The following is a 13,742-nucleotide window of genomic DNA, read 5'->3' on the forward strand; positions in this document are numbered from 1 at the left end:
ATGGACATTGTAGTGTGAATATGATGAGAGACGATACAGTTCTCCCTGCAACACCTGAAGAGGTTTTCGCACATGCATTCAACCTACCAGCTATTCGGTCACCACCAGCATCTGCATGTGGCCAGACTTTGCCAGTACAGACATCAACTGCCTGTACCCAGATGGGTGCTACATCGCCAGCACCTACTACATCAGTAGCAGTCCAGCCTAAACGCCGGCGTCAGCTTCGCCTTCCTACATCTCGCAAGAGTCGAACCCGAGATCTCAGTCATCTAGGTCCGATCAGTGAAGACACCACTCAAGTATGTTCCACAGAAAACACTAGTGATGAAAGAACTGTTGAGATTGCCCGTGTAGCTGTACGTTCATTACTTCTGGAACTATTGAGCAAAGTATAATGTTATTTATATCAATTTTCTCTTTAATATGTATTTCAGAGTTTATTATACTCTATGTAACTTGTAGTTATGCTTAATATTTAGGTATTGGGTCTCGAGTTAATGTTGCCTTTGTCACTATGATGTGTAGTGTGTGAATATTATGTGATTTTATTACTCGTTATTTACTTCTTTTAAATCATCAATTGTTCTTACCCCTTGCTGTTTGTAATAAGATTTAAATAAATATGTGTTTACCATTTACGTTGTTTGCTTTAATTTCAAAACATTTAATTGCCGCTATTATTGAATTGTAACTATAAGTTATTAACCTCCTCAGCTAGAGTGATTGCTTTAATACATAAATTCTAACACTACCTTCGAGATGTCTTCCGCCACTACGAGAAGAAGAGAGAGAGTCTCTACACAACACCAATATTTTATAAATACTCTATCATATTTAATAAACATACATTATTAATTAATAATAATATGGCTACAGGTTCCAAACTTATCCCGACTTGTCTAGACTGACTACATAACACTTGGCGCCATCCGGCAGTAACTTTAAGAATTAAAGATGGCGACGGTGGCGCGCTCCGGCGGTAACTTTAAGAATTAAAGATGGCGATGGTGGCACACTCTGGTAGCAACACTAGGAACTAAAGATGGCGATGGTGGCGTCATCTGGTATCGATTGTATGAACTAAAATATGGCGACGGTGGCGCCATCTACCAGTCAACTTGAGAACCAAGATGGCGGTGCCTCTGGCAACTAATTTTTGAATTTGGCGCGCGATACTAGCGACATCTACCAGCCAACTTGAGAACCAAGATGGCGGCGTCTCTGGCAACTAATTTTTGAATTTGGCGCGCGATACTAGCGACATCTACCAGCCAACTTGAGAACCAAGATGGCGGCGCCTCTGGCAACTAATTTTTGAATTTGGCGCGCGATACTAGCGACATCTACCAGCCAACTTGAGAACCAAGATGGCGGCGCCTCTGGCAACTAATTTTTTGAATTTGGCGCGCGATACTAGCGACATCTACCAGCCAACTTGAGAACCAAGATGGCGGCGCCTCTGGCAACTAATTTTTGAATTTGGCGCGCGATACTAGCGACATCTACCAGCCAACTTGAGAACCAAGATGGCGGCGCCTCTGGCAACTAATTTTTTGAATTTAGCACCATCTGGTAGTCTGTGCTGGAATTAAAGATGGCGGCTGTATAATAATTTTAATTTCAAATGTGGCGCCTTAGGTATGCATTAAGGAAGGCAAAAACACCCTCCCCCCATTTATCATAAACTTGCCGTCAGTACGTAGCATATATAGATTATTTATTCCACCATATCCCAATTGGTCTCGTGGTCTAGTGGTCAAGGCGTCCGCCTCGTAACCACGACATCCTGGACGTTTTCACGTCCCATGGATCGAATCCCAGCCTCGGCACTGAAAATATTTTAGTTAAAGAAAAAGATAAAATAATCCCTGCTGCTATCTGGTGGCGACCAACAGAACTATATGACGTCACAAGATGGCTGCCTCCAGCAGACGAAAACAAGATGGCGGCCACCAGCAGACGAAAACAAGATGGCGGCCACCAGCAGACGAAACAAGATGGCGGCTGATGATTACATCGAATTTCGAAAAGTTGAAGTTCGAAAAAAAAAATTCGAATCCAAGATGGCGGCCGTGACGAAAAGTGCAACGGTGACGTCACGATTCGAAGTTGGTGGAAATTTCTAGAAATACAAAATGGCGGATGGATTAGTGTGGATTAGCATGGATTAACATATGGATTAGCATGGATTAACATATGGATTAGCATAGATTGGCATATGGATTAGCATAGATTGGCATACGAATTGGCATAGATTGGCATACGGATTAGCATAGATTGGCATACGGATTGGCATAGATTGGCATGGATTAGCATAGATTGGCAAGGATTAGCATAGATTAGCATAGATTAGCATACGGATTAGCATGGATTAGCATACGGATTAGATGACGTCATCCAAGATGGCCGCCGGATCCTGGATCCTGCGCCTGTCCCAGAACCGGTATTTTCCTACTACTGTCGTATGCTTACTATATATAGGAACAAGAATACTGGTAAATATTTGACACTTACTACAAGACCATAGACTTTTTGATCCAGTAATATCTAACTCTTGAGTACACACTTGCAAACACACATTTAACGAAAATGACACAAATTTGTAATTACACTCAAAAAAGGAAGCTCATTTAACGATAATTATGTACATTAACATGAAAATTCAATTAGTTGGGATATGATTGTATCAGTAGGACACAATACTACAGGCTTGATTACGTGCATTTAACGAAACGGCGTACATTAACACGAACATTAAACTCAGTAGGATGCGACTCCATCCTAATTTAAGAATAGGAAATGTTTAATAAACAGACCTTAAACTAACGTCTCTCATTCAAAATTTTCCAAAATATCACCTCTTAAGTTGTAACAGGGATTAATATTATCTAAAAAATAAAAATTTATGGAATCTATTAAACCATAATTGGCAAAATTAATTAACACTTAATATAAATATAAGTTTATTATAATTGCGTTAGAGTTCACATCTGCGGTTAAAAGAAAGTAAAGGGTTGAGTTTGGTTTTTGTTTGGTTTATGGATATATTTAATTAGTTCTTAATTTTTACATTGACATCCCGTAGAAAAAGAGGTTACGTGTAAAAAATTTGGGAATTTTGTTTAAGTAATACTAAGTAAATTAATAGTCAACTAATATGTTGCCTAACAAATTTTATATCCGTATATTATATTTTAAATAAAGATGTGATTGTATCAGAAATACTAAAATAATGGGAGGTCTTTGTAATAAGGAAAAATGATTTAATAATTCTAAGAATATCTTTGACCATAACTAATTAAAGTTTCTGTGTAAACGATGGCATAAACTTTGTCAAAATAATTTAGGTGCGATATATTTTTTTAAATCATCTACCTCATGAAATGAAAAAGGAGGTGTGATTTCAAGAAGTTAAAATATATCTTCGAACACCCTGAGACGGAAGTAAAAAAAATCAGATAATTAATTTATACTAAACAAGGTGTGAACACATAACTACTTCAAAAATATAATTTTTAAAAAGTTATGTTATAAAATGTATAACAATTTATTTTGTCTATTTATCCAGTAAAAATATTTGGTATGTAGCCACATGACTTTTTTTACTGGTAAGATTTTAGTAATACTCAGAAATAGATGTAGCGAAACCATGGGTTATTAACTAGTATGATATTATAAGATACTGTTACACACACAAATAAATACAGGCACTTGGAGAATGGTTATGTCATTAGCCTTTTACATCGTGAAAAATTAAAACGATAGCTAGTATTCTTTGAAATAACTTGCCGTTTGCAGATGGTTTTAGCAAACTCGTCTCAAATTTTTTCCATTTACCCTCCAGTGACTTGTTATGAAAAAAAATTTTCTGAATTGATTTTTTAAGGAATAAAGGTAAAGTTTAAAGAACAATATAGTATTGGTAATAAACTTTCTTTTAAATTTGACTACAAATGTGTAACTTTATTTTGCCATTTATTAAACTTCATAATATCAATTTGTAGCAGTAGTATACGAGACTTTTAGAAAGAAAAAAAAAAAACATTGATCGCAGTGAGACTTAGCAGAAATTTTGATACAAATATTTGAATTTTTTTATACATTTTAGGTCAATTACAGAAATTTCATTTGTTTTTGATCCCTGTATCTTGAAATGATTCTTTTGTCAAGTGTAATATTTTTTTTTAGGATTTAAAATTTAAATAGTTGAAAATGTTTCCACTGAAACTTTTTAATAGTTATTTATTAAAATTTGAATAGGAAACTGTAGTTTTTTGTCTAATTATACTTATTTTATTGACTGGCAGTGAACTGTGAAGATGTGGTTGAACAGCTTTATAATCCTGGTTCTGGCTGTCATGTTCTGGAGGAAGCTGTCTGAACCTCTACAAGACAAGAACAATGAAGTGGCTTTTCTTAATACAGTAAGTATCGAGCCTATTAGTTGTAATAAGAAAACCCTATTATTAGTTAATTAAATTTCTTTTATATTACCATAACCTCGTGAACAAATAATTACTAGTAGCTTATGTCTTTTCTTGGACAATGTATTTCTTATTAGACTACGGCTTGATATCTTGTTGGCTTATTGGCTAGTAAATCGCGAGGATTCGGCTATGGTCCGGTGTATCTGTCATCGCTTATGATCAGGACCTTGGCGGCCATCTTGTTAATGTCATATCCGCCATTCTGTTTTTTTCGCTATCTTGAAAATTCATCATTTTCAAGCTAGAAAATAGGGGAAAATTTTAACATAAAGGAAAAAATATTTAAGTTCAAATTTAATAAAATATGTCATAGAAACGCATTTTCATGAATTCCTAGTTCAATCCCGACAAGGTCAAATTAATAAAATATTAATAAAAATTCAAAAATATTAAAATTGAGAAAAAAATGGATGAACATGCGTTTAAAAAACTTGTCTTATACATTTCAGACACAATGATTCGAACACTCGGTGAATGTACTTATGAAAATCCACAGACAATTTTCACAAACTTTTTCACTAAAAACTTTAACTACTCTCAAACAAGATATTAAACCGATACGTATGATGTCTTCTGGATTATGCTAAACACTGCAGTAGTATATAACAAGGCATACTGGCCCTGGCTTCGGCTTGTGGGTAGTGACATCACGGCAGCCATCTTCGATGACCTTGACCGTTGACCATTAACTCCGCGGCAATTTATAATCCACCATCTTGGATCGCCATTTTGTTTCCTCGAACTTTCTGCCATTTTAGATCCACCATTATGTTATATCGGAACTTACCGCCATTTTGTTTTATAGAACATTCCAACACTTTGAATTATTAAGTCGCCATTGCAATTTTCGTTACGGCCGCCATTTTGAAAATCCATAATTTTTAAGCTAGAAAATCGGGAAAATTTAAGTTTTATAAAAATATTCCTTAATCAATTGTAATAAAATATTATTTAAAAAACGCACTTATGTCATGGAGCTCGGAGTACATGATTTGAACCCGGTGAGAGCAAAATAAAAAAATGTCGATCGAACCTTCCTCCTAGGAAGCCGCCGACAGACTGACCTCCCGCCACTAATGCCAAGGTACAAATGGACATCTAGTTTGACATAATGTCCACCATCTTTAAAATCCGTAATAATTATTATATTTTAATGGGCCAAACATTCAAAATTTATAAAAATATTTAAATAGTCAAAATTTATTGAAGTATTATTTTAAAACACCGTTGCACGTATCGTTATGGTCGCCATATTGAAAGTCCATAATTTCTATTCAAGAAAAATGGAAAAAAAATTAAAAATTAATAAAAAAAATTGGTTGTCTGTAAAGTCGGTTTACGGACGATAGTTTAACGTGACAACGTCATAAGAAAACATTGATGGAATTATTGATCCAGAAGAAAAGGAAATATCATATTCGGCCTGAGACTGAGCCGTAATAGGTTTTTGCAACCAAACCATTTAGGCATTAAAAATTTTATATTCTTTGAGGAAATTTTTTTTTTTAAATATTTCTATCTTTTGTATGATAAAATCTACCTCTGCATACTTTTATGAATAAAATTGAATCATTTTTATTGAATTGTCACTATTGTATGGATACAAAGGAGTGAAATGAAATGTGTAATTTAATTAATGAATTTACTTTTATTTGCATTCATTATTCAAATATATTTTTTACTTTTGAAATGTTACGTGCGCCGTATTTAGTTTTACAAGTAAAAAAAAAATTCGCACCTGCTGGGATTCGAACCGAAAACCTTACAATTAGAAGATAGCACCGCTGATCGCTCATCCACGAGGCCATATTCGATAATAGATAGTTTCAGATGATATATATAGTTTTATAAAAATTTTGTTCACGGTAGGGGAATAATATTATTTCGTTTTTATAACTCGATTTTATAACAAATACGCATCCCAAATACACCAAATTTATTTATAATGTGTTACAATATTTTTTAAAACATTGTGCAAAAGATCCCGGTTGTAATTTGAATTATTATGTGTAACTGTAAAACACCATTGTTGGTTCAAAACGTATTTGAATATTCAACATTACTTTTAAATAACTATACCGATTGTGCTGAAAATCGGTGGACAATCGTTAAATTACATAATATAAATAATTGAAACGACGAAAATATGATTGAAAAGTCAAATCGATGGTCGTTCCAATCGAGTGGAAGAGAGATGCCACGCATGCGTAGGCCCTACAATGAGCATGAAGAGAGATTCCACGCATGCGTACAATGAGCAAATAGGACACATCCGTAGTGGGACATCCGTAGTGGGACACTTTTTCGTGCGTGCAGCCGGCGTTCATCGATTTATTAGACGTTGTCACGTCAAAAAAATACGTAATCAAATTTTGATAAAGTTCTAATAAAACACTCACTAACGTCCTCGGTTCGAAACTTGTGAAGGCAAACATAAAAAATGACAACAGATCCTACCTACATGGACTGACCTCCAACCACTAATGCCAGGATATTATACATCGCCAGCTAGTGTGACATCACGTCCACCATCTGGTTTTCGTCTGCCAGAGTACGCTACCGACACGTTTGTTTAATTTTTACCCACTAGAGTGCAGTAATTATTTATTATCACTGTGGCCCCTGCCATCTTGAAATTTGGATGCCATATTGGAAATCTGTAATTATTTATCTATAAATTCTGGAAAAATTCTAAAGATCGTAAAAAATCAGTTATTCATTTACTGATTGATTCGATCGATATCCCTCCTTGGTACGATACTTCACCAATGCAAAAAATAATAATGTTATATAAAAATACTCTTATTTAATAAATCACATTCAACATCCTAAAAGCAAATCAATTTCATTGCCAACTGGCCTCCAGTAAGCCATTTCGACCACCATCTTGGAAATTCTTAATTATTTAGCTATAAATTCTGGGGGAAAATATTTTTTTTTACAAATACAATTTATTACATATTTACTATACTACTACAGGAACACTTGCTAGAAAAAAACAATCTATTAAACATTTAGATCTGGATTGGCTTGAACTGACTAATTCTCAGCTCCAATCGGTTTACTGAAGATAGAGACCAGCCAGATCCTTTGCCTGCATAGTCTTTTTCTTCTCAACAAAGTTTCTCGAGACTGTGTTTAACAGACAGCTTCACATAACTAGAATTGTAGATGGGAGTATTTACTGTCTTGAATGCACACTTCTTCAAATTGTCCTCAAACGGATATGGTTTGCCATATACACAATCCACCACAAGTTATATTTCAAAGGTCCGTATGCAGCTACTTCATCAGTAAGCTGATTGATAATGTTCTGCCTGATATCGTCAAGAAAAGTACAAATGTCTTTGGCTCCGTCAGTCTTAAGATCCAACAGTAATTGGCTCCAAAGGTCAATGCTCCAATGTTTCAATTGCTCCAATTGCTCTAAGAGCTCAAATGCTCCAATTCCTCCAAGAGCTCCAAAGTTCCAAAGCTCCAATTGCTCCATAAGCTCCAATGCTCCAACAGACATTGGCTCCAAAAGTCAATACTCCAATGCACCAAGTGCTCCCACTTCTCCATTTACATTTGGCTCCAACAGATTTTATTTGCATTTTTTGATCTAACTTGGCCAGAAGCATATTCGAAAAAAGGAAGCGCATTTGGAAGTAAATTCGGAAGCACAGTAAAAAAAGAAAGAAAAAATCTTTTAGCGAAAAGGACATTTGGACGAAATTTCAACTTGCTAAAATACGATCTCATCAGATTGACTCTGTCCCATTAGTCGGATATGATACTACAGTCTTATCTACACACATTTAACGAATAAGTAGTACATACTCAAGAACATTCAACTCAGAAAGAGGCATTCGTCAATTTTACGATAGGGTATAATGACTCCAAAAGTCATTGGCTCCAATAGTCATTGTTTCCAACGATCATTAGCTGTAACAGTCATCGGCTCCAACGGTCATTGGCTCCAAAATTTATGATCTCCAAACAGTCATTGACTCCAACAGTCATTGGCTTCAACAGTCATTGGCTCCCACAGTCATTGACTCCAATGGTCATTGGCTTTAACGGTCATTGGCTCCAATGGTCTTAGGCTCCAACAGTCCTTCGACTCCTTAAGTCATTGGGTCAAACAGTCATTGCCTCCAACCGTCATTGACTCCAACATTCATTGCCTCTATCAGTCATTGTCTCCAACAGCTTTTGGCTTCATCAGTCATTGGCTCCAGCAGTCTTTCGGATCCAACAGTAATTGGCTTCAGCAGTCTTTAGGCTTCAACAGTCTTGGCTCCTACAGTCTAGAGAAGCCCTCCTTCTCTTTCGATGGTGAGTGAGCATCTCGCATTCCACATAAAAAAATGACTCCACGTGGCGACAACTGTTGGAAAGAATCGGAATTTTTTGGCATGAAACAAATTAACTTTCTCTGCTGAGTGGAGCAATTGTAGCCAGCCATATCCATGTAGACTTATGTCCATGTAGCCTTGTATCCATGTAAACTTCTAGTCCTGTAGTCTCGTAGCCTAGTAGTCTCGTTGCCTTGTAGCCTCGTAGACAAATGTCATTGTAGTCAGAGTATTATTATCTTAGCATCGTAATATTGTAGTCTTGTATACTTGTAGCCTTGTAGTCTTGTAGACATTGAGCCTAATGCCATTGCAGACAGACGAAGACTTGTAGTTTCTCAGCATCGTAGTAATGTAGCCTTGTAGCCTCGTAGTCTTGTAGTCTTAGCCCTGTAGCCATGTAGCCCCGTATCATCGTAGCCTCGTAAAATCTTAGCCAAAAGCCCTTGTAGCCAGATGGAAGCTTGTAGTCTTATAGCGTCGTAGACTTGTAGTCTTGAAGCCTCGTTGACTTGTAGCATTGTAGTCTCGTAGCCATGTAACCTAAAATTCTTGTAGTCAAAATGTAAATGACGCATTTGGAGAAAAATATCTTTGGAGCAGTTGCAGCTAATGAAATTTGGAGCAGTTGGAGGAAATTACAGTTCGAGGCAGTGTATCCTACCGTATTGTGTGACCGATTATATCCTACTGATGGGATCGTATCCTACCATATTCTGCCATCGTATCCTTCTGAGTTGAATGTTCGTGGACATGTACATTCTGTTCGTTAAAAGTGCTTCTTTTTTTAATATGCTTCCAAATGTCCTTCCTTTTTGTCGAATATGCTTCCGAATGTGTTTCCTTTTTGTCGAATATGCTTCCGAATACGCTTCCTTTTTTGAATATTTTTCCGAATGTGCTACTGTTTTTTCGAATGTGTTTCCCTTTTTCGAATTTTCTTCCGAATGCGCATTCAAATGTGATTTCATTTAGTTGATTGTGACTGTATTCAGGACTGATGACTTAATGGTCCAGGAACTCTTGGTCGTGTTGTAGGCGTAAAACATGCTTAGTTAGTTGGTCTATTTTCTTGTATTAAATTCTATTTATTCTGTAGGTCCGACAGTTTGAACAGTCTTGTCTTGTCGGGCATGTGTCGTTTTGCCTAAAGGCATTTTGCCTAATTTTAGGCAAAATGCCGTTTAGGCAAAATGCCGTTAGGCAAAACGCCGTTAAGCAAATCGCCGTTAGGCAAAACGTCGTTAGGCAAAACGCCGTTAGGCAAAACGATGTTAGGCAAAATGCCGTTAGGCAAAACGCCGTTAGGCAAAACGCCGTTAGGCAAAACGTCGTTAGGCAAAACGCTGATAGGCAAAACGCCGTTAGGTTAGGTAAGGTTAGGTTAGGTTAGCTTAGGTTAGGTTAGCTTAGTTTAGCTTAGGTTAGGTTAGCTTAAATTAGCTTAGGTTAGGTAAGATTAGGTTAGGTTAGCTTAGCTTAGGTTAGATTAGCTTAGGTTAGGTTAGGTTAGGCTAGGTAAGGTTAGGTTAGGATGGCAAAACGCTGTTAGGCAAATCGCCATTAACAAAATGCCGTTAGGCAATTCAACGTTAGGCAAAACGAGGTTTTGTCATCATAGTAACATTTTAGGCAAAACGCCGTTAGGCAAAACGCCGTTAGGCAAATCGGCGTTAGGCAAAATGCCTTTAGGCGAAATGACTTTAGGCAAATCGCCGTAACGAATTCATGTTTAGGCAAACCGCCGTTAGGCAAATCGCCTGTTACTCGTCTTGTCTGCTTGATATATGTCATATATTTGTTTTAAAGATATATAAAGTGTTGACGAAGAAGGTTCCATGGTCTGGATAATCTTAACCTACATTCCTGGCATTGTACATTACCTGTTTGAAAGGTTTTTCAAAAATAAAAAAAATTAAACCTTTTGGCTCGGAGACACTTGGCTTACACGTCTGACATTGCACATGACCTGTTAACGTGTCGGTCGTATAGACCAAGAAGGCTGCTTACATACTGACTGTATGTGCCCGACAACCAAATGGACAGATAATATACAAAAAACAAAACAAATAATGATCACATTTTCTTTAAGGAGGCCCAAGTAACAGGTTTTAGTGAAAGAAAATATGTTTGACTTTTGGGTGCTTTGAATATGATTTTACTCCGTACAATGCCTATATAATTCATGAAGTGCGTTTGCCTGCACATTGTATGCAACTTATGCATTTTACCATGACCAAAAATATATAAATATTTTAAAAGAAAAAAAATTACATATTTATTTTAGTGTTACTTCTCTATTTTGCATTTATCGAGTAAGGCTTTGTTTTAGTAAAAAAGAGGCTAATCTGAAGATGACGACTCATGTAACAGTGAGTATGTGTTTAGATGCTGGGTGTTTTTACAGCACATCGCATGCGCCTGCTGGAAGTTGGTTAGACTTCACCACCGCCGTGTTGTTTACCGTATTACCTGCTCCAGTTGTATCGTAGGCGTTCTCTAACTAATAGCCTTAGGGCCTCGTTTCACATAGATATCCTCACAGTAAGCTGTGGCAACAGCTATTGTCTGATTTGGTATCCTACTGTTATGCAGCAGTACCGCCATATTATACTGAGAGCTAAACCCAAGTACTGTAATCTCAGTGGTGGTAAAAATATCATTTTAACGGGTCTGAAAACAAAACAACAGATTTTTGAGTATAATTATTTATTATCTAAGCATAAACATATGCGATCCTACGAATAGGAAACTTGTATTGCTCTGACGATGAACAATTTTCGTGTTACAAGTTTAAAACATGAAACAATGCCCGGTTGTAGCGTAGCAAACAATTTTGTTTGTGTTTGGCCCAAACAGTGATTAGAAATTAAAATGCGTTAAAAAAAAAGTATTAAAATCGGTAAAAAAAAATTGGTTGTCTGTAAAGTCGGTTTACGGACGATAGTTTAACGTGACAAAGTCATAACAAAACATTGATGAAATGATTGCATAGTTTTATGAATAAAATTGAATAATTTTTATTGAATTATCACTATTTTGTATGGATACAAAGAAGGAATGAAATGCAATCTACAATATGTTTATTACTTTAACGAAGAGATTATTTTAACTTAACTTTTATACATGTTTGCTATTTAACTTCTTCCAATATGTGTTATTCTGTTAAGGATAGGACGATGATAGGAAAAGTAGGAAACGAATGGGAGTGTTTCATGGATCATGTGAAGGAAAATGGCTTACCCAACACCAAGATGCAGTCAAAAATAATATATTTGCGCCACGGACTCTGCAGCAATGCTAGGAGGAACGGATTAGCAAAGAGCAATGAAAATGTTACATTGAAATGCATGAAAACAGAATTACGCTACGGACTCGGTTGAAATGCTAGGAGGTTCAGGTTAGCAAAGAGAAATATAAAATGAGCGTAACGGGACACAGCGAAACAAGACAATTTGCGTAACGGGACACTTTTTCTTGCGTGCAGCCGGCGTTCATCGATTTATTAGATGTTACGTCAAAAACTACTTTTATTTATTTGCTCTCTATTTTTTATTTTTTTTATTCACATTTATGTACGTGTTTTTGATATTGTCCTGTTCTTACAGTAATAGGTATTTGTGATCAGTTTTGTGGTTAGTTTATCATTAAAAATTCAACAAGGTTATAATATCTAAATACAAACTAAAGAAAAATTAATAAAATTTTGTTACGTCACATACTGTCATCTTGGATCCTAGAAAGTTGCAATTTTCGTTACGACCGTCATATTAAAAAATTTTATACTAGAAAATGCAAATTTTTAAAAATTTTAAATAAAAACACTCCGCTATCTTAGATTATGACGTCACGACCACCATCTGGAAAATACCTAATTATTAGAGACCGGAATAAATTCGCGAATTCATTTCGCGATAGGCTAAAATACAAATAGTTATACCTCAGTGCTGCCTCTGCTATTGGCTCACAACTCACCTGGATGAATCTGGGCCAATCAGAAACACCCGATTAAAGCTTTATCGAATCACAGGCTGCTACGTTGGGACGTCTCACAAGACAGCAGCCAATGAGTGGGTGACATTTGACCGAGTGTACGTAGAACTATGGAGTTCATCCTGCAAGTCATTGAACCCGTGAATTTTTTCGGTCCCTACTAATTATTATCAGATTAAAATGGGAAATGTTTTAAAATTTATAAAATATTTGGGTGGCCATGTCGCTGTGAGGCGAGATGTGTTATTGGCGGTGTATCAGCATGGAGGGTGGTGCGGCAGAGATCAGGAAACTGGGGCGTCGGAAGTGAAGAGGGAGAATAGGCTTCGAACTCACACATCACTTCGCATCAAGGAAAGGAAATCATGTGTTATTCAGCACAGAATTCGGCATGAATGTGTTCTATGTGAAGTTTGGTGCGGGATACTTGAAGCCTGTCTTGTGTAGAAGACATAATTATCATAAAGAGTGGATGAAACCTGCAAATGTTTGCCTGCTCACGTTTCATGGAAATGTTAGCACATGCATGAATTAAAACAATCTCATTGAAGTACGCCATTTTTCGTTTACAATGGATATCATAAAAAAATTCCGCTAAGAATAGAAAACAAAGATGAATACATAATCAAAAAACGGAAAATAAACAAAAATCAAATGAGGCTAAAATAAAAATTTTCTTGACAGAAAGGCGAAAATCGTGGAAACAATTTTTCTAGAAAAAATAATAATAAATTTCAAAAATGTGCACGTGGAGTCACCGTGCGACAGAACTGATTTCTTATTATATTATTAGGAATAAAAAAAATTTTTCTCTTGGGCTGAGATTGCAAATAAAAAATTTATGTGCAAGAAGGCCAGTGGGCAAATTGGCAAGTGAGCAAGTAGGCAAGTATTTCCCTCATGCAATCGGAATTTTCAT

At 36.2% G+C, this 13,742-nt stretch overlaps 1 protein-coding gene across 9 annotated transcripts in view; it reads left to right on the forward strand.

The window, feature by feature from the left end:
• Positions 1-13,742, forward strand: part of LOC134539804 (lipase 1-like) — a 235,313-nt gene that overhangs the window by 14,741 nt on the left and 206,830 nt on the right. For all 9 annotated transcript variants that reach the window (XM_063382079.1, XM_063382076.1, XM_063382080.1 and 6 more), the window contains exon 2: positions 4,311-4,427. In XM_063382079.1, coding sequence (XP_063238149.1) covers positions 4,323-4,427 — 105 coding nt within the window. In that variant the 5' untranslated portion in view covers positions 4,311-4,322. The remainder of the gene's footprint in view (positions 1-4,310; positions 4,428-13,742) is intronic.

Source organism: Bacillus rossius, chromosome 16 (genome assembly GCF_032445375.1).
Source record: "Bacillus rossius redtenbacheri isolate Brsri chromosome 16, Brsri_v3, whole genome shotgun sequence".
NCBI classification, from domain to species: domain Eukaryota; kingdom Metazoa; phylum Arthropoda; class Insecta; order Phasmatodea; family Bacillidae; genus Bacillus; species Bacillus rossius.